The sequence below is a fragment of the Pelobates fuscus genome, chromosome 13, assembly GCF_036172605.1.
Source record: "Pelobates fuscus isolate aPelFus1 chromosome 13, aPelFus1.pri, whole genome shotgun sequence".
In the NCBI taxonomy this organism is placed as follows: domain Eukaryota; kingdom Metazoa; phylum Chordata; class Amphibia; order Anura; family Pelobatidae; genus Pelobates; species Pelobates fuscus.
Genome location: NC_086329.1, coordinates 106419994 through 106442097, shown reverse-complemented (window position 1 = coordinate 106442097; position 22104 = coordinate 106419994). Strand labels below are relative to the sequence as shown.

General features: G+C 44.2%; 1 protein-coding gene across 1 annotated transcript in view; it reads right to left on the bottom strand.

Annotated features, from left to right (window-relative positions):
* Nucleotides 1-9750: 9750 nt before the first annotated feature.
* LOC134583545 (T-lymphocyte surface antigen Ly-9-like) overlaps nt 9751-22104 on the bottom strand; it is a 210367-nt gene continuing 198013 nt past the window's right edge. Inside the window, exon 8 of the mRNA XM_063440495.1 lies at nt 9751-10227. Coding sequence (XP_063296565.1) covers nt 10156-10227 — 72 coding nt within the window. The 3' untranslated portion in view covers nt 9751-10155. The remainder of the gene's footprint in view (nt 10228-22104) is intronic.

Below are 22104 nucleotides of genomic sequence, written 5' to 3'. Positions count from 1 at the left end.
CCTGCTGACCTTAAACATGCCACTGTAGTACCTATACTAAAAAAACCATCCCTCGACCCATCCACCCCCTCTAACTACCGTCCCATATCCCTGCTCCCTTTTTCCTCAAAGCTTCTGGAAAGACTTGTCTTTACCCGTGTGTCTCATTTCCTCAATTCCAACTCTCTCCTTGACCCTCTTCAATCTGGCTTCCGCCCTCTCCACTCTACAGAGACTGCCCTTATCAAAGTTACTAACGACCTAATCGCAGCTAAATCCAAAGGCCACTACTCCATACTAATTCTTCTTGACCTCTCAGCGGCCTTTGACACCGTTGATCATGCTCTCCTTCTTCAAACTCTTCATTCGCTTGGTCTCTGTGACTCTGTCCTCTCATGGTTTTCCTCTTATCTCTCCCAACGCTCATTCAGTGTCTCCTTCTCTAATGATACCTCCTCCCCTTGCCCTGTCTCAGTTGGAGTTCCCCAAGGCTCCGTCCTTGGTCCCCTTCTATTTTCTCTTTATACTGCCTCTCTTGGCAAACTTATTACCTCTTTTGGATTTCACTACCACCTGTACGCTGATGACACCCAGCTATATCTCTCCTCCCCAGACCTCTCCCCTGCCGTCCTGCAACGTGTCACTGCTTGCCTTTCTTCCATCTCTGACTGGATGTCCTCCCGCTTTCTGAAACTCAATCTCTCAAAAACTGAGCTCCTTGTCTTTCCTCCTCCTAATACTGATCCTCCTCTTTCGCTCTCCCTCCAAGTTTGTGGTACCAACATCAGTCCATCCTTGCAAGCGCGCTGTCTTGGCGTCATACTTGACTCTGGTCTCACCTTTGAGCCTCACATCCAGCATGTTGCCAAATCCTGTAGATTCCATCTTAAAAACATAGCCCGCATCCGCCCCTTTCTTGCACCAGATACTACCAAGGAGCTTGTCCATGCTCTAGTAATTTCCCGCATGGATTATTGTAACCCTCTCCTGATTGGTCTCCCCAATAGCCGTACTGCACCCTTACAGTCCGTAATGAATGCTGCTGCTAGATTGATTTTCCTCTCTAGTCGTTTCTCTCACACCTCACCCCTCTGCCAGTCCTTACATTGGCTTCCTGTATGCTATAGGAGTCAATTCAAGGTACTAACTCACACCTATAAAGCACTGAACAACTCTAGCCCCTCTTATATCTCCTCACAGATCCATAGGTATGTCCCTTCTCGGTCTCTCCGTTCTGCCCGTGACAATCTCCTGTCCGTTGTCCGCACTCGTACGGCCAACTCGCGCTTGCAGGACTTCTCGCGGGCAGCTCCCTTCCTATGGAATAGCCTGCCTACCGCCATCAGACTCTCCCCTAGTCTTGCATCTTTTAAGAAGTGCCTTAAAACCCATCTCTTTAGGAAAGCTTATGGCCTCCAAGACTAACCCTTACCCCACATACCTGTCTCTTGCCCTCTCCTAAAGGGCAGCCCACCTTATTTGATTGTAAATTCCTGCCCTAATGTGTTTTACACCCCACCTCCTATAGAATGTAAGCTCGTTTGAGCAGGGTCCTCTTCAACCTATTGTTCCTGTAAGTTTATTTGTAATTGTCCTATTTATAGTTAAATCCCCCTCTCATAATATTGTAAAGCGCTACGGAATCTGTTGGCGCTATATAAATGGCAATAATAAATAAATAAAATAAATATCCCAGATCTGCAGTATGTATCTCTCCCCACTCTGCCTGTCTCAGGGAGCGTGGGCAAAGATACATGCAGAGCTGGATGATACTGTCTCAGAGTTCCGTCAGACAGAAATACTGACCACTTCATTACCGGTATTCCTGCAATACCAGCACCAGCCACACAGCCTCAAATACCATCTGTGCCAGTAAAATAATGGCCAGGAGGCAACACTAATTAGCTATTGAAAAGTAACATCAGTGTGGTGGACATGGCAAAGGTTGTTCATATTTTATATATATATTATCCTCACTTTGTTCCTGTGTGTCCTGCTTTTCGGGACCCCAGGAAACGTCCCCTGCAAATGTAAGATGAGCACAATGTTTAGGGCACGAGTATCATGCAGAGTGCTGAAACAGTGCTCTCTGAGTGGTCCACATAAGGTGGGACCTGCTTGGTTGGCAGGCCCCCTGTCGTGCTTTCACACTAGGTGGGACCTACCAGTACTTCAGGCAGACCCACTTCCTTCTCAGCCAGTCTGCCCCTCTAGGCGGTGCCAAGAATTTATAGTATCCTTAGATCAGATGAAGGCATCCATTAATCCATAAATCAATACAATGACCAACATTTTTGTGCTCTGAAGTAAAACTGAATTACTGTTGTCCAATCTGTAAAAGGAAGCCGGATGGACTGTAACGAGGGTAAATGATATGACAATGCACAGGAATGGGCTGTACAGATCACAGTCTGTTCAAAGTGTTACTAAATGGTTAATATTTTATAGCAATAATTTTGGGGGGATTTTTTTGTTGTTCATCTTTTTGAATTTTGTTAAATGTTTTCCATGCTTTGCTAGTTTCGGCAGCGATTTAATTTCAGGCATTTTTAACACAGTTTCATCATCTTCACTTTCATCCTCATTCTCCAATTTTGGGAATATGGACAGGAGCTGGACCACAGCTTCCACCCTCTCCGCCATATTCACTCTCACTGCTGATTTCCACATATTTTCTGAACATTTTTCAGACAGGCATGCTGATTGCCAGGCGTGTAAGCCGCTTGGGTGCTTTTCCTGTTCAGCTGCTAGCAGCTATTCGTGAGGTTCCAGTTCGGGAGTTTGGAGTGCTACTTCGTATCCTGTTCGGAAGTTTGTGCCTGTGTCTCTGGAAGGGGGAGATCTTCTAAACTGCAGTTTAACCCCTTTTATGCCTGGGGGTGCGGTAACATGCCTAATAACAAAACAGTTCAATGTAAAAAAGTTGATGGAAGTGCACTAATAACAAAACAGTGACTTCAGGTGACTTGGGATCTGAATGCAAAGTGTAAGCTATAATAATCATGTTGGGTAGAACCTCCTGTTCAGCGAAGGTAGCAATTTTTCCATCTTTTCTAATGTAGTCCTTATTGAGCAATTAGGTTCTCAAATCACCAGAGTTGTTTTTGGGATGGATACCTTCTCCTATGACTGACAGATCCCTTCAGGATAAACATGAATATGGAAGTACCGGTAATTCAAGTTTCACTCAAGCTTATGGAAAGATTTCGAGCCCTTACGTAAACATTATCCTCGGGAACTTGTTTAAAAATACTACTAGAAATATGTCTGACTCAAACCATTCTGTATCAGTCTTTATTTGCATTAATCACAAGGAGCTCAAGTCTAGCTCTCCCTCTCAGTTTGAGACTCATTTTACATATTAGCTTCTCTATTGTGAACTCGTGTCTGGAGTTAGTTGACGTTAGTAAAGGTTGTGGTTATCTAAAGACGAAGTCACATACAGAAGAAAAACCCATTGTGGTCTCTAGGAGTGCCGGAACGACAATTTATATATATTTTTTTTACATTCAAATGTCTCGACATGCTAGCATGGGATCCCCCACATGATGTATCATGTGATATTTGGGTGTTGATTGCTCAAATGAAGAATCATGTGATATCTGAGTGTGGATTGTAAAATAGCAAATACATTTACTGATGAAATGGAGGTTAACTGAGATAACATGGACGGCAGGCCTATAAGCTCTGTTTGCTCCCTGCTAGGATATCACATTAACCCTTTATTTCCATCATCATATTGTGACGAGACCAATCTCGCCACATTGCATTGGAGGAGCCTGGTCGCCTGCCTGCTGCCTTTGGATTATGGACCGGCAGCTAAAGGGTTAATTTTACTGTGCAGAAGGATTTATTTCTCCCTTTCTTCACAGCCGTTCGGTAACCGTTCTGCAACCTTCCCAGAGCCGTGGAAAGCCGGCCGGCGTTGTTAATTGGCCACCCAGAAGCTGGAGTGTGCTGCCAATTTACCTCTCTGAAGCTGCGGTTAACCGCAGCTTAATTGATTGTTACTGGGTGGCCGCTGTTACACTTAGCGGCCGCTAGGTGGCGGTGTTCTGGAGCTCCCCGGGCAGCCAGCGCTTTTCTGCCCGGCTTTCATGCACCAAAATCGGACACTTTTACGTGCAGGCACCGCTGAACCTCCAGCCCCTGGTTCTAATTGGTATGGATTTGGTGAATGCAGGGAAATTCTGTATTTTGTGTTGGAGGAATGTTTTAACCCAGATAGCCATGCCATGGAGCATATTAGTGTAATTAAAGACTTTGGCTCCATGGCAATTAAACTGTATTCGTGTGGTCTGAGTGCCATTCACCTAATAATGTGCACTCAGACCTGAGCTATCTGGGGATATGTTACATGTCTGTGTTTTATGTGTAAAATGTGTCTTTATGTATTTTAAAGTGATAGTCTGTCTTTGTGTCCCCACGTGTGTAATGGAGTTTTGCCTTTGTCCTGGGAGATAAATGAATTACTCCTCCAGGGCAGAGGTTAGGAAGCCAGGATGCATTGTGGGGAGGTCTTACTGCTGTATGTCTGTAATTGGTACTTGTCTGTCCGTTGTTACAGTCTTCCATCTGGTCCCCTAGGGGAGTATCCACCAGGTGGGAGACCTGCATAAATACAGGGGCAGGTAGCCCTCAATAAACAGACCACTGCTTGACCCTCAACACGGAGCCTTGTCTCGTTCTTGGGGGGATTCACTGTATGCTGATAGGGACTGACTGCCAGGAGTGTAAGCTGCTTGGGAGCTTTTCCTGTTCGTCTGCTAGCAGCTATTCGTGAGGTTCCAGTTCGGGAGTTTGGAGTGCTACCTTATTCCCTTGTATGCAGTTCGGGAGTTTGGTGCATTCACTTATATCCAATTCATGAGTTTTGGTGATTCTACAGTAGCTGTGCCTGTCTGTGAAAAGGGGATTATCGCCTAAACGGATTTTAACCCCTTGTCTGCTGAAACGGTCCGTTACACATATCTTCTGGGTTTGGGATAGATGATGGTGTGACTTCCTCTAACTTAGTTTGGTCATGTAGGCCGCTTGTGTGGACATAGTGGGGAGTTGTGTGTAGTGCCCCCTTTTATTATACCCCCTTTACATCCCAATAATGTGACATGAGACATAGTTGGTGAAAATAGGCCACAGCTTTTTATTAAATATTTCACCAAACGATATTACCAATACTTTGTATCTCATATATATACAATACGGTGGGGGTTGCACTCCAGCTCTCCATGTCTTGGCCCGGTGCTCAGCTGCACACAAATACAGTCTCCAAACAGAAAGCCAGCACTCAAGGACTTCAACGTAAAAAAGGCATTAAATCCAAGTGGTCAACGTTTCAGTTCACAACTATGAACTTTTCTCAGGACACCAAGGAAAGTTCACAGTTGTGAACTGAAACGTTGACCACTTGGATTAAATGCCTTTTTTACGTTGAAGTCCTTGAGTGCTGGCTTTCTGTTTGGAGACTAAGCTGCCAATATTTGCAAAAAACGGGTGCATTACCAGGGCCAAAACATCATAAATTCAGATAGTGTGGCTGCACTCACGGAGGATTTCTTTAAAATTTTACTTTTATTATAGTTCCATATAAAATCGACATTTCAGTCCAACATGTGGACTTTCATCAGGATTCAATCCTGATGAAAATCCACATGTTGGACTGAAACGTCGATTTTATATGGAACTATAATAAAAGTTAAATTTTAAAGAAAAGTTAAATGTTATAAGTTAAAAGTTAAAAGTAAAAAGTTAAATTTTAAAGAAATCCTGCGTGAGTGCAGCCACACTATCAAAATATATATATATATATATATATAATCTTTAATAACAATATAGCTTAACAATGTTCCATAAACAAACCCGTCCTTGCCAATCAATTATCTGTGACCTCGGAACTCACCTGGGCACTTGCCCACCTCCCTCGTCCCAACCAACACTGACAAAACCTGGCCTTCCACCAACACCATGCTAACCACTGGCCGACCTTTGGCTCCATGGGCATGTCTGTGAACCCATAACTTCACCGGGGCTAGGGGAGGGATCGGCCCCACTTTCCTTCACACCCATTGGACTCCCCCAGTCCAACCCACGATTGGCAAGGACAACCACCCACCTGCTGTGACGAAAGGCAAGTAAGAAAACAGTGAAACATAAACAAAGCAACAACCTAACTAAAGGGTGGAAGGGAGGGGAACAATTCCTAGCTGATTATAAAATGGCAGTACAGAACATGTCTTCTATTTATACCCCCTACACCGAGGACAATCACTTACTGCTGACCACACCCAGCCCCACCCTGTCACTCTTTCCTGCACACACCCCACACACTCACACATGCTCCTTGATCCAGATAGCTTTGCCTGCCACCTCAGGGTCTTGTCTTTTATTCTATGTTCTGTGAAGAACACATTATATTGAAGGAAGGTTCCGTCACCATGTAGGTCTGGATGTAGGCATATCCTTAGCCAAACTTATTTTCACAATATCAATCCCCAACACAGAGAGCATAAACCCACAAGGATAGTAGGACATATTACTGGTCCTTAGAGGTGGCCGGACTTAATGTATGTAGAGTAACAGAATAAGTAACAGAATAACCATAAATGAGCCAGGGTCAAGGAAGCAAAACATAAATGCCAATTTTTTTTGTCATGAGATATTGTTTTGTGTATTGCAAAAGTGCTGAAATAAATTTATTCATATCTAGGTTTTCTGAGAGTGTTCACAGTGAGCACTTCCTGTCAGAACGCTCAGTCACGCTACACACAGGCAGGATGGAAGCAGCATAGCTCTCCCCTCCTGCCAGACACTCTGGAACTCAAGCCACGGGGCCCAGCAACAGCCACGACCCCTGCGACCGTGGGCCTCCTGAATACCTTCAGGGCTACTTTTAATATAATAATCCTTTCATCAAGTATTGAAAGGAAATGCGTGTATGCATATATGTGTGTGTGCGTGTGTGCGTGTGTGCGTGTGTGCATCCTTGCAAAAAAGCTATCTGCACTAGAAGTGTTTAACTTCACCATCTATGGACCTATATTGTCCTTCATATATATAAATTGTGTAGTCCGTTTATATTAAATTAATTACTGTCGAGAATAGTAAAGAGAATAACACACTTTCCTTTGATGTGCAACTTTATTTGGAGGTGAAACTATATATAAAGACTTTGATTTGCGGAAAATATATTTTTTCTCCGACGAACGGACTAACCCGGAAGTCACGGAGGAGATGCAGAGCACCATGGGACTTGGAGTCCACCGAGATACCGGAACAGAAAGTGACGTTACGTCACTACAACGTCGGAAAGAAGGAGAGACGATTGGCTAATTGAAGAATAGGCGGGCTTTTTGGAACGTACAAAAAACGGAACTGACAGAATGTAATCCACGGCCAACTGAGGAAGCTGATTAAAGCGAAACGCGTCTTGGCAGAGGAGAACAGACTCACTATTGCACTTTATTTTATATTGATCATTTTTTATTTTCTAGTATTGTGTTATTTTATATACTTTTTTTAATTACAGCTAATAATAAATTATTTACATTTATTACAGCATCCTGCACTTTGTCCGGTAAGGGGAGGTGTCACCCCAATTTGACACTAAGCCTGCAAACTTAGAGTTGAGGACAAATAGACTCTAAAAAAGGTGAGCACATTTGCTTTTACTATAAATTTATTCAAAGGAAATTCCCTCTAAAATACTACACCTAGAATCCCGTCTCTCTCTCTTCTTATACCCATATGGTGGCAAGACATATAGGAAAAAGACAAATGGAGGTCATTTAGTTGCTCCAATGGCCATTGGAGGGAATGCCCGCCTGCCAATGTCATGGCAGACCCCCCTAAGCGGGTCCTAACACTGACCCTTCAGCCTGCTTCCTTGAGCTTCTGGCAAAGATATCTCTAATGAGACAGAAAGGGGTATTTTTTAGATACACCCCTATACTTATTAACCCTTAATAGGGAACACATGGGATGGGTAGCAGCATTGTAACCAGGCTGTGTGATGCAAAGTAAATACAAATACAAAAAGAGAAGTCCTGCGCTTAAGCAGCAAGGACTACAACACACATCATCCCCAATATATAGTAAAAACCAAAGAAAAGAAAATGTTACTTGCGCTTTCTCCTTAATCCCTATGTATATTTAGACAAATGGAGGTCATTTAGTTGCTCCAATGGCCATTGGAGGGAATGCCCGCCTGCCAACGTCAAGGCAGATCCCCCGAAGCGGGTCCTAACACTGTCCCTTCAGCCTGCTTCCTTGAGCTTCTGGCAAAGATATCTCTAATGAGACAGAAAGGGGTATTTTTTAGATACACCCCTATACTTATTAACCCTTAATAGGGAACACATGGGATGGGTAGCAGCTGGGTAGCATAGAAAGCGCAAGTAACATTTTCTTTTCTTTGGTTTTTACTATATATTGGGGCTGATGTGTGTTGTAGTCCTTGCTGCTTAAGCGCAGGACTTCTCTTTTTGTATTTGTATTTACTTTGCATCACACAGCCTGGTTACAATGCTGCTACCCATCCCATGTGTTCCCTATTAAGGGTTAATAAGTATAGGGGTGTATCTAAAAAATACCCCTTTCTGTCTCATTAGAGATATCTTTGCCAGAAGCTCAAGGAAGCAGGCTGAAAGGTCAGTGTTAGGACCCGCTTAGGGGGGTCTGCCTTGACGTTGGCAGGCGGGCATTCCCTCCAATGGCCATTGGAGCAACTAAATGACCTCCATTTGTCTAAATATACATAGGGATTAAGGAGAAAGTGCAAGTAACATTTTCTTTTCTTTGGTTTTTACTATATATTGGGGCTGATGTGTGTTGTAGTCCTTGCTGCTTAAGCGCAGGACTTCTCTTTTTGTATTTATATAGGAAAAAGAACCAAGAACCAAGAGAAAAAAAGGGGTTTAAGCTGTCTACCCTAAAGACACGGAAGCCTGGAAGTTTAGAGCCTAAAAACTAAAAAGGCTCTAAAAAATGAGAGTAAATTTGTACTCACACTAAATACAAAATACTGTGTATATACAATATTGCACTATTATTCTGTATATCTCTCTTTTATTTTTCATGTACACCCCTACAAGTCATTAAAACCGGGGTGAGTTACTTATACTATACTATAGGATTGTATAAGCGCTGCACTCTAATTTGAGATCTGGTGAGTGGAAACACTAACCAGATTCCAAGTTATTCGTTTACTTTGGTGTTTTTCTATAGTGGGATATTGGGAATACCCACAGAGTGTTTACAGCAGCTAAAACTACTGTTACCAGAAAATCTTTCACTAAGCGCCAATCATTGTCACACCTTTTCGTTGTTTATATTTCTCTTTGCATATATATATAGTTTTTTTTAAATAAAGTATTTGTAAATAACACATCAAAAAAAAAAAAATGAGAACCTCATCCCTACCTTTAGTATATGGCAGGACACAAATGTTTTATTGGACACAAGGACTAGACACAAATAATACAACATTGAACTTATAGTGACATAGCAAAAACAACAGATACAATATAACAGTGTATGGAAACAGGTACGAAACATCAAAATACAATAAATCTAACTTCTCTATAGGTGGCGAGGACATCAGGAGAACACAATGAATAAAGCATAGAGATCTCTATCTGCTATTGACATGGTATACATTTATATGCAAATCCCCTATCTTAAACCTTCAGATTTTTCACACGACATTCTCACAGCAATGCTAATCGAGAACGACTTCAATGACAATAATACTGTCAGAGCGAGATTCAATGCAGCTATGGGAACGTTAATACAATATAATTATACTCATTATCTCTGGTAACTTCCTCTGTCAGGTTGTTCTTGTAACATTATAGATTACAAGATACAGAGTGTCTAATTAGTGACATATTTAGAGCTTCCTCTCTAGGGATCTACCTATGCTGTGTTTATATACAGCATTTCTGGAGCAGTCACCATGGAAACCAATAGAACGTTCCTGCTGATTGCTCCACATTTAGCACTTTGTAACATTTTTGCTCTTTCGACTTGTGGCTACGTATCATGTGAGTGTAGAAATAAATTCAGATCACGATACGCTCTGTGCACCTCCATGATGTTTTTCCCATTCTTTATCTCTTCTGGTTCCACACTATGAACCTTATCTTTCTTAATGATTTGTAATTCCAGGAGTCTTTCCTGCTATTCTCCATCTCGTTGTAGCACACAGTAGATTGTCTGTGCTTTTGCCGTCTCCGGGGGATTTTTTGCCTGCTAAGTATCAGACATGAGTCAGAACATTACACCAGACTATACAGATAAAGTCTATACGTGTATAATATACTGATTATACTGCAAGGTCAATCTTTCTTTCCCAAACGTAAGCATTAAACCAAGATTTAGACTCAATGTGTAGTTCTACACCTAGAGTGGATATTATAATATGGTAAATAAGTATTTATTACCTTTATTTCCAATAGAATAACATTTTGTATTGACCCTAGATAAATATATATCTGCCCACTGTGTGGCGCTGTGGCATGTTTTCATCCTATATTGACAGTATGTTAAACGAAAATAGAATACCTGCCAATTATCCTGGATCTGGCAGAGCAGTCACTCTGTCCTGACATCCTGTATTTTTTTTTTTTTTTTTTTCAACTCTTTATTTAAATGTCGACTGGCACATTGCATCATATTTCTTTTGGCCTACGCAGAGGCCCAATCAATAGGATCATCTTAAAAGTTGCAATACAGAAAGGAAGGGTATGTTAGTGCATAGAAAACGTTTCTCAATTGGCTTGCGCAGAAGCCTTTCAGCCATATCTTTGTGTTGTGCCGAGTCCACATGTATTTAAAATTAAATTTCGTCTCAATTCGTAGGTATGTACATTCTTTGAAGACTATTGTACAGTGAGACACATACAAGTACAAAATATCTATCAAAATAACATATAATAAAATAAAATAGGGTAATATATGTACAGTATATGACAGGAACTGTAAAACCAGTAACGTTGGGTATGTCATACTATAAGTTGTATCTTCACGACTATTGGTTATGGGGTTATGCTGATTTGTTATATGTCATATTGTTCCCAGAGCGCCCAAGTTTTTTGGAAGGAGGCATTGGACTCGCGAACCTGTGCAGTAAGCTTGTCCATCAGGTAATTATCCCTGATTTTGGAGAGGACTAGGGAGATCGGGGGTACTTCTTGTTTGATCCAATATTGTGCTAATGTTCTACGAGCTGCCAGGTTAAGCATATTTAACAGCTTTTGGTCGTGTTTATTTAGCCCCTCCGTTGGCCGTGATAGTAGGCAAGCCCACGGGTCAAGTGTTATCCTGCGTTGCATAATGCTCGAGGTTAGGTCTGTAACTTTTCCCCAGTATTCTTTAACCTTGACACAGTGCCACCACATGTGGATGTATGTGCCCTTCTCTCCACAGAGCCTCCAGCAGGTGTCTGTGGGACTTAGTTGCATATGGCATTGTTTAACAGGGGTCGTATACCACCGGAGTAGTATTTTGTAAGATTGCTCCTGGAGGGCCGTGCATACGGAAACTTTTGCATTGGCCTCCCAGATATCCTGCCAGTCCGTCCCGTCTAATGTCTCCCCTAAGTCCGTCTCCCATTTGTCTGTGTATGTCTGGTTGCCCCAGGTCCCTGATTCTAGGCATATATGATTGTATAATAACGATATTAGTTTGGTTGGCATACGCTCTTGCAAGCAAAATTTCTCATAGAAGGTGAGCGGCTTGGCTATTGCCGTTCTGACTTCTCTGGTCTGTGCGAAGTCCCGTACCTGGAGATATCTGAAGAAGTCACTCGTTTTTAGTGAGGTCAGGGATTGCAGATGTTGGTAAGTAACTAATTGGTCGTTTGAATACAGGTGTGTGTAGCGTTGTAGACCTGTGGCCTCTATGCCCTGAAACTCTCGTGCCCTCAGTCCGGGTGGGAACGCTCTGTTGCGCAAGACCGGAGTCATTGGTGACGGTAAGTCTGTGAGTTTAAGTTTCTTTGCGACTCTGTCCCATAAGCTTAGGGAGTTAAGGATCGCCGGGCATTCTGTCCGTAGAATTACTCTATGTTCTCTGGGCACCCATATTAGGAATTGCGGTAGGTCAGCTCCTGTCATGAGGGATTCTATGTCCACCCACCTACGTTGATTAGTCGGGCAGTGCCAGTGAGCTATTTGAGCTAATTGTGCGGCCTTGTAGTAATGGTGCAGGTGTGGCATACCTAAACCTCCCCTCCATTTAGGGTTATACAGAGTAGCCTTGGCTATCCTGGGTCTTTTTCTTTGCCATATGAAGGCGTCTATTGCCTTTTGTGTGTCTGCTAGGTCATTTTTGGTGACCCGGATCGGGAGTGCTTGGAAGAGGAATAGTAGTCTTGGCAGTATATTCATTTTTACTGAATGTAACCGGCCAAGCCATGTAATCGGTTTGTCTGTCCAGTTGTCTAGGTCCGTTTTAAGTCTGTTGAGCAGCGGTGTATAATTGTGTTGGTAAAGTGCTTTGTGGTCTGCGGTTAGCCTGACGCCTAGGTATGTGAGTGTGGTCGTAGATGTTTTGATGTGGTGCGTACGTCTAATGTATTGTAACTCTTGTTCGGGAATGTGAAATGGTAGCGCTATTGATTTGGTGAGATTGACTTTGTACCCGGATAACTCCCCGTAAATTTGAAGTAGTTTTTCCAGATTCGCCATTGAGGGAATCGGGTCTGTCAGTGTGAGGAGGATATCGTCCGCATATGCTGCTGTTTTAAATTGCTCCCCCCCAATTTGCACCCCTTTAATATTTGGATCTGTTCTGATGAGATGCAGGAGTGGCTCCAGTACTATCGCGAATAACAGTGGCGACAAGGGACAACCCTGTCTTGTACCATTGCTCACTCGAAATGGTGTCCTCGGGGCGCCCGTTATTATGGTTTGTGCCTGTAGGTCTGTGTATAGGGCTTTTATGGCCGTGATGTATGTGTCCGGGAAGCCTTGTAATTGTAATAATTGGAACAGGAAAGACCATTGGACCCTGTCAAAGGCCTTCTCTGCGTCAAGGGACAGTGCCAGGGCTGGTGACTTAGAGTTAGACATGAGCCACAACAGATCAGCTCCTCTGCGTGTGTTCTCGTATAATTGGCGCCCTGGCATGAAGCCTACTTGGTCTGGGTGTATTAATTTTGGGAGCAATGGGGTTAGTCTCCTCGCCAGTATCTTTGCGAATATTTTTAAGTCCGCGTTTATAAGTGATATAGGTCTGTAATTAGTGGCTAGTGTTCCGTCTTTGTCCGGTTTGGGGATTAAAATAATGTTGGCCGTAGCCATGTCGCGATCTGGGGTGCCGCCTTGGAGGAAGTGGTTGTATAATTTGGTGAGGTGGGGGGCTAGTTCCGGTTTATACCTTTTGTAATAGCTCATGTCGTACCCGTCCGGGCCCGGTGCCTTGCGACCTTGAAGGGTTGCTATCACCGATTCTACCTCCTCCTGTGTGATGGGGCTCTCTAGAATGTTGGCCTCCACTGTGGACACCTGGGGGAGGTTTAATTGGGTCAGGAATTCTGTTATGCGAGTGGTATATTGTGTCTGCGCTTCCCCTTCTCTTGGTGTGTGGTTGTATAGGTTCTGGAAATATTCGGTGAACGTGCTATTGATATCTTTCGGGGTGTGTACCAGGTCATTGGCAGCTGTTCGCAGCGTGTTTATGGGTTTACGCCCTGGTCTGGGTCGGAGGGTCCTTGCAAGTAATGTGTCCATTTTGTTGGCTTTTTCATAGAAAAAGCGCTTGGACCAGACTAAGGAGCGTGCTATGTCTGCTATGGTGAGTTCTTTTATAGCGTGACGTATGGTTTGTAGTTTTGTGTATATTGTGGTTGTGGGCGCCTGCTTATGTCGTTGCTCTAGTTTCCTCATTGTGGTTTGTAATTCTAGGAGGCGTTTCGTTTTGGTTCGCTTTTTATGTGTGGCTGCCTGTATGAGGTGTCCCCGTAACACCGCTTTGTGGGCTGCCCACAATGCGGTCGGGTTGATGTCCTCCGTGTCGTTAGTGGTGAAGTAGTCTAATATTTTCAGTCGGGTAGTGGCGGATATGTCGTTGTCAGAGAGTAGGTCCGAGTTGAGTCTCCATGTCCATGTGTTGCGATGTTGACCTATGCCTAAGGTTATAGTCACATCTGCATGGTCCGACCAAGTGATATTGTTAATTTCTGAGTGTATTAGTTTTGCCATGCCCGCTCCGTTGAGGAGGAGGTTGTCTATTCTGGAGTAAGTAGTGTGGGGTGCGGAGTAGTATGTATAGTCTAAGGTGTCTGGGTGTTGAAGTCTCCACGCATCCATTAGTCCAGTGCGTTGTAGAAAGGTATGGAGGAGTTTGTCTTGACCCCCTCTCCCCTGTGAACGCTGAGTCCCTGTTTTAGAGCTACGGTCGGTCGCCGGGCTGGGTACGGCATTTAGGTCTCCTCCCACCACCATTATGCCTCCCTGTAGGGAGGTGAGTAGGGATGTTATTGCATTCCAGTATTCACTGTCTGGCTTGTTGGGTGCGTACAGATTCACTATGTGCAGTTTGGTATTGTAGTAGTTGCCGGTGATAGCCAGGTATCTGCCTTCAGAGTCCTTCTGTGTGTGTGTGACCGTATAAGGGCATCTCTTGTGTATGAGTACGGCCACGCCTGCTTGTTTACGTAGCGCCCTGGCTTCGTGGACAGTGTTGTATATGTTATCCCCTATTTTGGTTGGCGAGGCCTTCGGTATGTGGGTCTCCTGTACTAACGCTATGTCTGCTTTTTTAGCCTTGAGGTCTCGTAGGAGTAATCTGCGTTTGGTAGGTATGTTTAGGCCTTTGGCGTTAATGGATAAAATTTTTAGTGTCATGTGCCCGTTACTCTCGTGTGGCGTGTGATTGCTGAGTGTGCGTCTTCCCTACCTGTCCGTTGTCCGTTAGTCTCCCTCTCTTTGACATACTGCATGTCTTGGCTCTTTAACCATGTCTGTTTCCTACCTCCAGTCGTGTTAGTCATACCCAAAATCATAAATAAAAACATGAACAAAAACGTAAAATAACAGTAAACATTTGGTACACAGTAATGTAACAATTTGCGCACACTGGTCTTACAACTCGCCAGTGTCGGGTGGGGGTGCCCCTCTCCTTCGCAGGTCCGAATTTTCTCCTGCGGGGGGGGGGGGGGGGGAGTCTCCATTCCACTGTGCCTCTGTATGAGGCCTCTCAAACTGTAACAGGGTTGTGGAGCCTAGCTCCGTATCTTGAAGCCCTCTGAGCTTAATGGGGTAAGGGCGGGAGGCGGGGGGGGGGGGGGGGGGGAGCATACAGGGGCGTGTGGCTTATCAGGTCTACCCATTAAATGTGAACCTGTTACCCCTTGCTACTAACGGCGCTCTGGGTCTCTAATTGATCCAGGGATCTGTTTGATCTGCCGTATTTATGTCGGGGAAGTTATGAGGGTGGTACAACACACGTTATTGTAATAACCCCATTTGTAACATTTATGCACGTAACAAGGCCTTATTATTTTTTTTTTTATTTTTTTTCTCAAAATAATATAGTTTTTTCAACATTTTGGTGTTGCCTTTTACCTAACACATGTAACTATGTTTATCAGGTTGCTGATATGGATAGGGTGCCGCTATCTTGGGGGGGGGGGGAGGGGAGGGGGGGGGGGTGCCCCAATGAGCTGGCAGTGTGCCGCATGTTGGGGTACTCCGTGTGGGGGTCATCATATCCCAACATACAGCTCACAAGCACACCCCACCTCCACGGATCGCTCCTTCAGAGCTGGGTGCAAAAAATTAAGTCCCATATATAAGACATTAACTAGGCAAAGGCAACATACGATACCAATCAGCTGAGAGCGGTGAGGTGTACGGCAGTTCAAGTGAGTCTTTCTCTCCTTAGGGACCAGGTCCCGTCAGGTTGGGAGAGTGAATCTTAGGTGGTTGTAATGTGACCGCTGAGAGTCTCATGTGTGGCAGTCCGTCGAGGCTTTCGCTGTTTTGATGGTTGTCCAGTTTGCGGGTGGGTCTTGGGGGGAGGGGTGCCCCAATGAACTGGTAGTGCACCGCATGTTGGGGTACTCCGTGTGGGGGTCATCATATCCCAACATACAGTACACAGGCACTCCCCACGTAGAAAACCCCAACTAGGCAGAGACAGCGCATGATACCTATCAGCCGTCGGCAATAAGGTGTACGGCAGTTCAGGTGAGTCTTTCTCTCCCTAGGGACCGGGTCCCGGCAGGTTGGGAGAGTGAGTCATAGGTGGGTGTGAGGTGACCGCTGAGGGTCTCAGGTGTGGCGGTTCGTCGAGGCTTTAGCTGCTTTGGCGACTGTCCAGTCAGCGGGTAGATCTTCAAGCCCTGGCGGTGTTTCCCCGGATAGGGCAAAGCTTCTTGGTGGTTCTATCTGTAGGCTCCGAAGGAATCTTAGTGGGTCTCCTCCTGGCAGCAGGGTGTAGGTAGTCCCGGCCTTGAAAGCCACCAACTTGAAGGGGTGTCCCCATGTGTATTTGATTTCCCGCTCTTGAAGCAGAGTTGTCAGGGGTCTCCAGTTTCTCCTGCGTTGCAGAGTGGTAGGGGAAAAGTCCTGATATAAGGTGATGATTGAGTTTTGATAATTAAGCTCGTTGGCCCTAGCATACTTCATCACCGCTTCTTTTGTGGAGTAGTAATGAAAGCGGATGATGATGTCTCTCGGTGCCTGTCCCTCCGTTCTACGGGCTCTGAGCGCTCTGTGTGCTCGATCGATTGCCCAGTAAGTATCAGGGATATCTGGGAGTAAGTGCTTGAAGTAGTGCTCCATTTTGCTCACCAGGTTCCCTTCCGCGGCTGTTTCAGGGAGGCCTCTGAGTCTCACGTTATTGCGTCTGGAGCGGTTGGCGAGGTCTTCCACCGTAAGTTCCAACTCACAGATCCGCTGTTCCATTGCTCTTGAATATGATGCGGCGTTATTATGGGCCTGAGTGACCAGATCCATCTTTTCCTCTAGGGCCGCAGTCCGGGCTCCCAGCGCCTGGATTTCTGCCTTGACCTCTCTCGTGCTGTTGGAGATTTCTTTGGCAAGGAAGCTTTTCACCTCCTGAAGTTTAGCCAGTATTTGTGCAGGGTCCCCTGATTGCGTTTCTGGCATATCGCTGCCTGTGGTAGAGGCCGGGGAGAGGGATCCACGCGGGCTGTGCTGGCGGCCATCTTGTGAGGCCTGTCTGCCTCGTGGCGTAGTTAGCATGTCGGCCACCTATCTGCCGGTTTCTCTCCTGTCACCCTTCTTTTTCGGGTCGGGTTTCAAGCCGGAGTGTCTGCCAGGCATAGTGGAGGGTGTTGGGCTGGTTTTTGGGTCTCGATGCTTATGGCTAGTGCCGGATTAAGAGTGGATTTGGCGGAGCTCCGGAATTATGCGGCCATCCCGGTCGGTGTCTAGGCCACGCCCCCACATCCTGTATTTTGTATTCTAACGTGTCCTGGATCTGGCCGAGCGGTCACTCTGTCCTGACATCCTGTATTTTGTATTCTATCGTGTCCTGGATCTGGCAGGACAGTCTTATATTTGGGATTCTGTCCAGAATTACTGTTTTGTTTTTTTCTGAATTCCTGCTGTTTTGGGTGCATTGCTGATCCTGTTTAGTGCCTACAGGGAGGTGTCATATATCCGGAACAAATATGAAACTCTAGCATTTACAGCACAAGTGAGTTATGATGGGTATTCTTTTTTTTTTTTTTTTGTAATTCTTTATTTTTGTAGTGCATAGATAGGCATACAAGTTTTGAAGGACATTTTGTGAGAAAATAGACAATACAAGTCATAACAGTGATACACAAAACATCAAGAGATACTGCACAATTTTTTTTTTTTTTTTTTGCTGTTTCAACTGCATATTTAATTCTTTATTTTATTTTTTTTTGTGCATAGTTTACACATCAGCCTGTTCGGCCACAACAGCTGGAACAGGTATTATAACTTTAGGCTTTATAAGGACAGTTGAGAAATCTGCACATTTTCAAATGAGGTTAAACAGAGCAAGTAAGCAAAATATTGTAATTATTGGGCGATCTTCGTGGGCTGTAGAGTATGTTTGTCAGAGGGTTCAGAGAAGGGTTGGTCGGTTGACCCTGGTGTGCTGGGACCGAGCCCTTATGTATAGTGTCTGGGTTGTAGGTGGTTGAGTCATGTACCTCTGTGTATAAGGTAGGGTAGAGCTTCAGGCCACATTGGTAGCTCCGGTGTGCGGTTATTAATAGAGGGTGAATACATGGCACTTGTTGTGGTGAGCGTGGTGTTTGGTCAGGTTGGACTGATTCGCGTCCGAACGCGTACATATACAGCTCCTCCGTGTGATGCGTATGATAAATGCATATGATGGGAGCTGGGGGGGTGGTTGTTAAAAAGGAGCCAGCGTGTCCGGGGAAATTCCCGGTTTTGGCCGTATACGGCCTCTGTGGGTGGTCGTGTTATAACATTGTGTAGTGTTCGAAACGTTTGTCACATAGTCAACATTTAACAAAGGGCTAAGCCCAACATAGAGAGAAACCACATATAAAGAATGTTTAGGCGTATGAGTCAGGTGTTCTTCCTCCCAGGTCCTCCCTCTGAAGCGGGGATGAATGGAACAGTTTTTGCTGGGTCCCAGGTTGTAGAGGGGGGTGGGGTTGTGAGGCCCAGGGCCGCCAGGACAGTGTCCATCTCAGAAATGTCCGCCACCCTTTGTTCAGTGCCTTGGTGCTGAATGAGGAGTACATGTGTAGGTCCCCAACGGTACTTCACTCCCCTAGCTGCCAGCGTAGTTGTCAGCGGACGTAGGGATTTCCTCCAGAGCAGAGTATTGCGGGAGAGATCAGAGTAGAACGACAGTTCCATATCTTCAAATCTATAGGGGTTTTCCCCTTTGGTGGCACTCATGAAGGTTGCCCTGTCCTGCCCGTTTTGAAACTTAACCAGTAAATCGCTGGTAGTTGCGCTTGAGGATGTTGTTGGTTTGGGCAGGCGGAACATCCCATCTAGTTGTATTCCTTTGGCTTGCCTGGGGGGTAAGAGGGCCGTGAATAGCCTTCGCATGAAGTGAAGCGTTTCTGCTTGGAGAATTTCATCAGAGAGGCCCCTGATTTTAACATGTTTCCACAGTCGTTTATCCTCCATAGATGCTAGTTGGTGGGTGAGAGTGGTGTGAGCAATTGTCAGGTCGGTGACCTGCTTCTGTAGTGCCAGGACCTGTATTGAGGTTGTTTGGGAGGTTTGCTCCACTGCAGTACGGCGGGCAGTGAACCCCCTGATGTCTTCCCTCACCTGGGAAATTTCAGTGGAGAGCGTTTGGCGGAGGTCTGTGAGGAGGTTAGTAATTACCTCCGTGGTGACCGGGTTAGAGGTGCCTGCTATCTGCTGTGGTGGTTTGGGGGGCCCTTTATAACCCAGCGTACCTGGGCTGTGTACTGGAGCTTCTTCTGAACTGTCCGTGAAGTCGTCGTACACGGCCGCCATATTGGATCCGACCGCGCCATTAAATAAGCAGCAGCGAATGTGAACATATAACATATAATTTCACATGCTGTATCTTGCTCGGAATTCTAAACATTTGCCTAGGCTACAACAGATAGCAGAGCTTCAGTGACATTCCCCTCTAGGAATCTTGTTCGGTAGAGTTCATTCTATTATTATAACCGAGTTATTCACTAAGCAGTGAATGAAGCAGATAAAAGATGACTATGTTCTCTGTTTCGTTCCCAAACCTGAAAATAAAGAAGCACTTTTTTGTTTGTATTCAGATAAAGGCTGATTGTGAGCCCTAGGCTGGGCAGAGCTCACTGCAGAAGCTGAAAACTCTGGCTATTTGCAGCGAAATTCAAAAGTGAGACTTTTATTATTGTTCACGTTATATATATTTTTCTCATCTTTTTACATTCATTGTCCTTACAAACACATTTTGGGAGTCAATGGCAGATTGTAGTGTCCCTTTTAATATATGGGATGGATAGAAACTTGTCGATAAAATCAACAAAGGGCAGCGTTTATTAAGGATCGGAGTCTTTCTCTAGTTCATTATCCTTTATAGATTATCATTAGTCCTTACACAGGAGGAGTCTGCTTTATTTGAATTACACATAATGAGGGCCTTAAATCCATCTTAAATCATAAAACATGCGTGTTCTCAGAATCACTAATCCAATCGGTGAGATGACATCAGTGGTTATTTATAAAGCTGGAAGATCATAAGACTGGAAAATGCATATGATTAAAGAAAGACATGTAGAAGATAAACAAAGTGGGCGATTAGCTGAAACTCACATCGCAAAGGAAGAATAGTGTGATGATTGGCTAATCTAGTGGGGGTTGATGTGGGAGGACAGCATTGAGGAAGGGTTCCATATTTATATTTGGGATCTTTAGCTAGAACTATTAATAATTATAAATCCCATGTGGAACTCCATTCATACAGAGACAAAACACGTAGGGTGTTGGATTTTGCTTTATCTTTCGTTGTGTTATTGGTTATACACTAAAACGACCAGAGATGTTAACGCGAAGGATTCAGACCATCACAGAGAATGTGTTGTGGCAAACTATCAGATCTGGGGTTCACATTATTGCTATTTACAGCCTTTTTTAATTCAATTTGTAAGTGTAATTGTATGTCAATAGAAGATTTAGCTTTATAATGCTTAACTCAGTCTTACTTGCTATTTATTAATGTTCGATTTACACTCACATACATTCCTCTTGTATACTCCTCTATGAGCTGTTAGTAGCCCAGCTGTTATGAACTAAGAGGGGATTTCCATGTTTTAGGTTTTGCCACATGCCAGAGAAACATGGAACGTGGCTATGTGGAAATTGCAGATGATTGCTAACAGATCATTCTGTTGCTTTACATAAAGCCGTTAATGGATGTTTGCACAATGATATGTTCGTTCATACTTAGTTTACATGTGGCGCCAGAGAGGTGACGGCTCCAAAGTGATGAAGTGTTAGCTTAAGGAGATTCAATGATACACAGCCACTCCTAAAAACACCCCAAGGAGGGGTTGGGAAATTAAAGGGACACTCCAGTGCAAAGAAAACAATCTGTTTTCCAGGCACTGCAGGTCCCCTCTCCCTCCCACCCCCATCCCAGGTTGCTGAAGGGGTTTAACCCCTTAAGGACCAAACTTCTGGAATAAAAGGGAATCATGACGTGTCACACACGTCATGTGTCCTTAAGGGGTTAAACCCCTTCAGTGACTTACCGGAGTCCATATTTATTTTCAATTTTATTTTTCTTTCTATTTCTATTTTGATTTATTCTTACTTTCATTCTTATTCTTATTTTGATATTTATTTTTATTTATTTTGTTACTTTATTATATATATTGTTTCATACAGTCTAGTACAGTCCCTTTATCATCCTCTCCCTACACTCCCCTTTTCTGTCACCATCTATCCATCTATATACTTAAGATCTCTATCTTATTAATAGTTTGAAAATTAGTCTTCATGTATTTTTCTGCCCAATGCAGCTGTTTCTGCTTGTGAGCATTGGTTAGTGGTGGCCGAATAGAAGGTTTATGCACAGTTGCAAGACTCTGGAGGACTCTACACCTTGATGTCCGTGGGACTCCAGAGGCACCAGCAGCTTCAAATATCTGTTTGCTGCTATGTAATGGTATTTTAGCAGCTGCTCTCTTGATCCGATGCATGGATCAGGCAGAACTGAAAATTGTCATTTGTTGTGTTTGCAGCATATTTACTGAAAGCAAGTTATTTCAATCAAACGTATAACAACATTTTAACTTTTTAAACATTTTAACAGGTCACGCTACATTTTAACACAGGACCCCTTATTTGATCGCAGCTTCACAAGTCTTGCATCCATTGAACTTTTGAGTTTTTGGACCGTTTATGCTTGAATTTGTTTGCAAGACTTCAGAATAGCCTCCCAGAGCTGCTGTTTGGATGTAAACTGCCTCCCACCCTCATAGATCTTTTGCTTGGGAATGCTCCCAAGGTTCTCAATAGGATTGAGGTCAGGGGAGGATGGAGGCTACACCATGACTTTCTCTCCTTTTATCTCCATAGCAGCCATTGATGCAGATGTATTCTTTGCAGCATGAGATGGTGCATTGTCATGCATGAAGACTATTTTATTATGGAAAGCATAGTTCTTCCTTCTGTACCA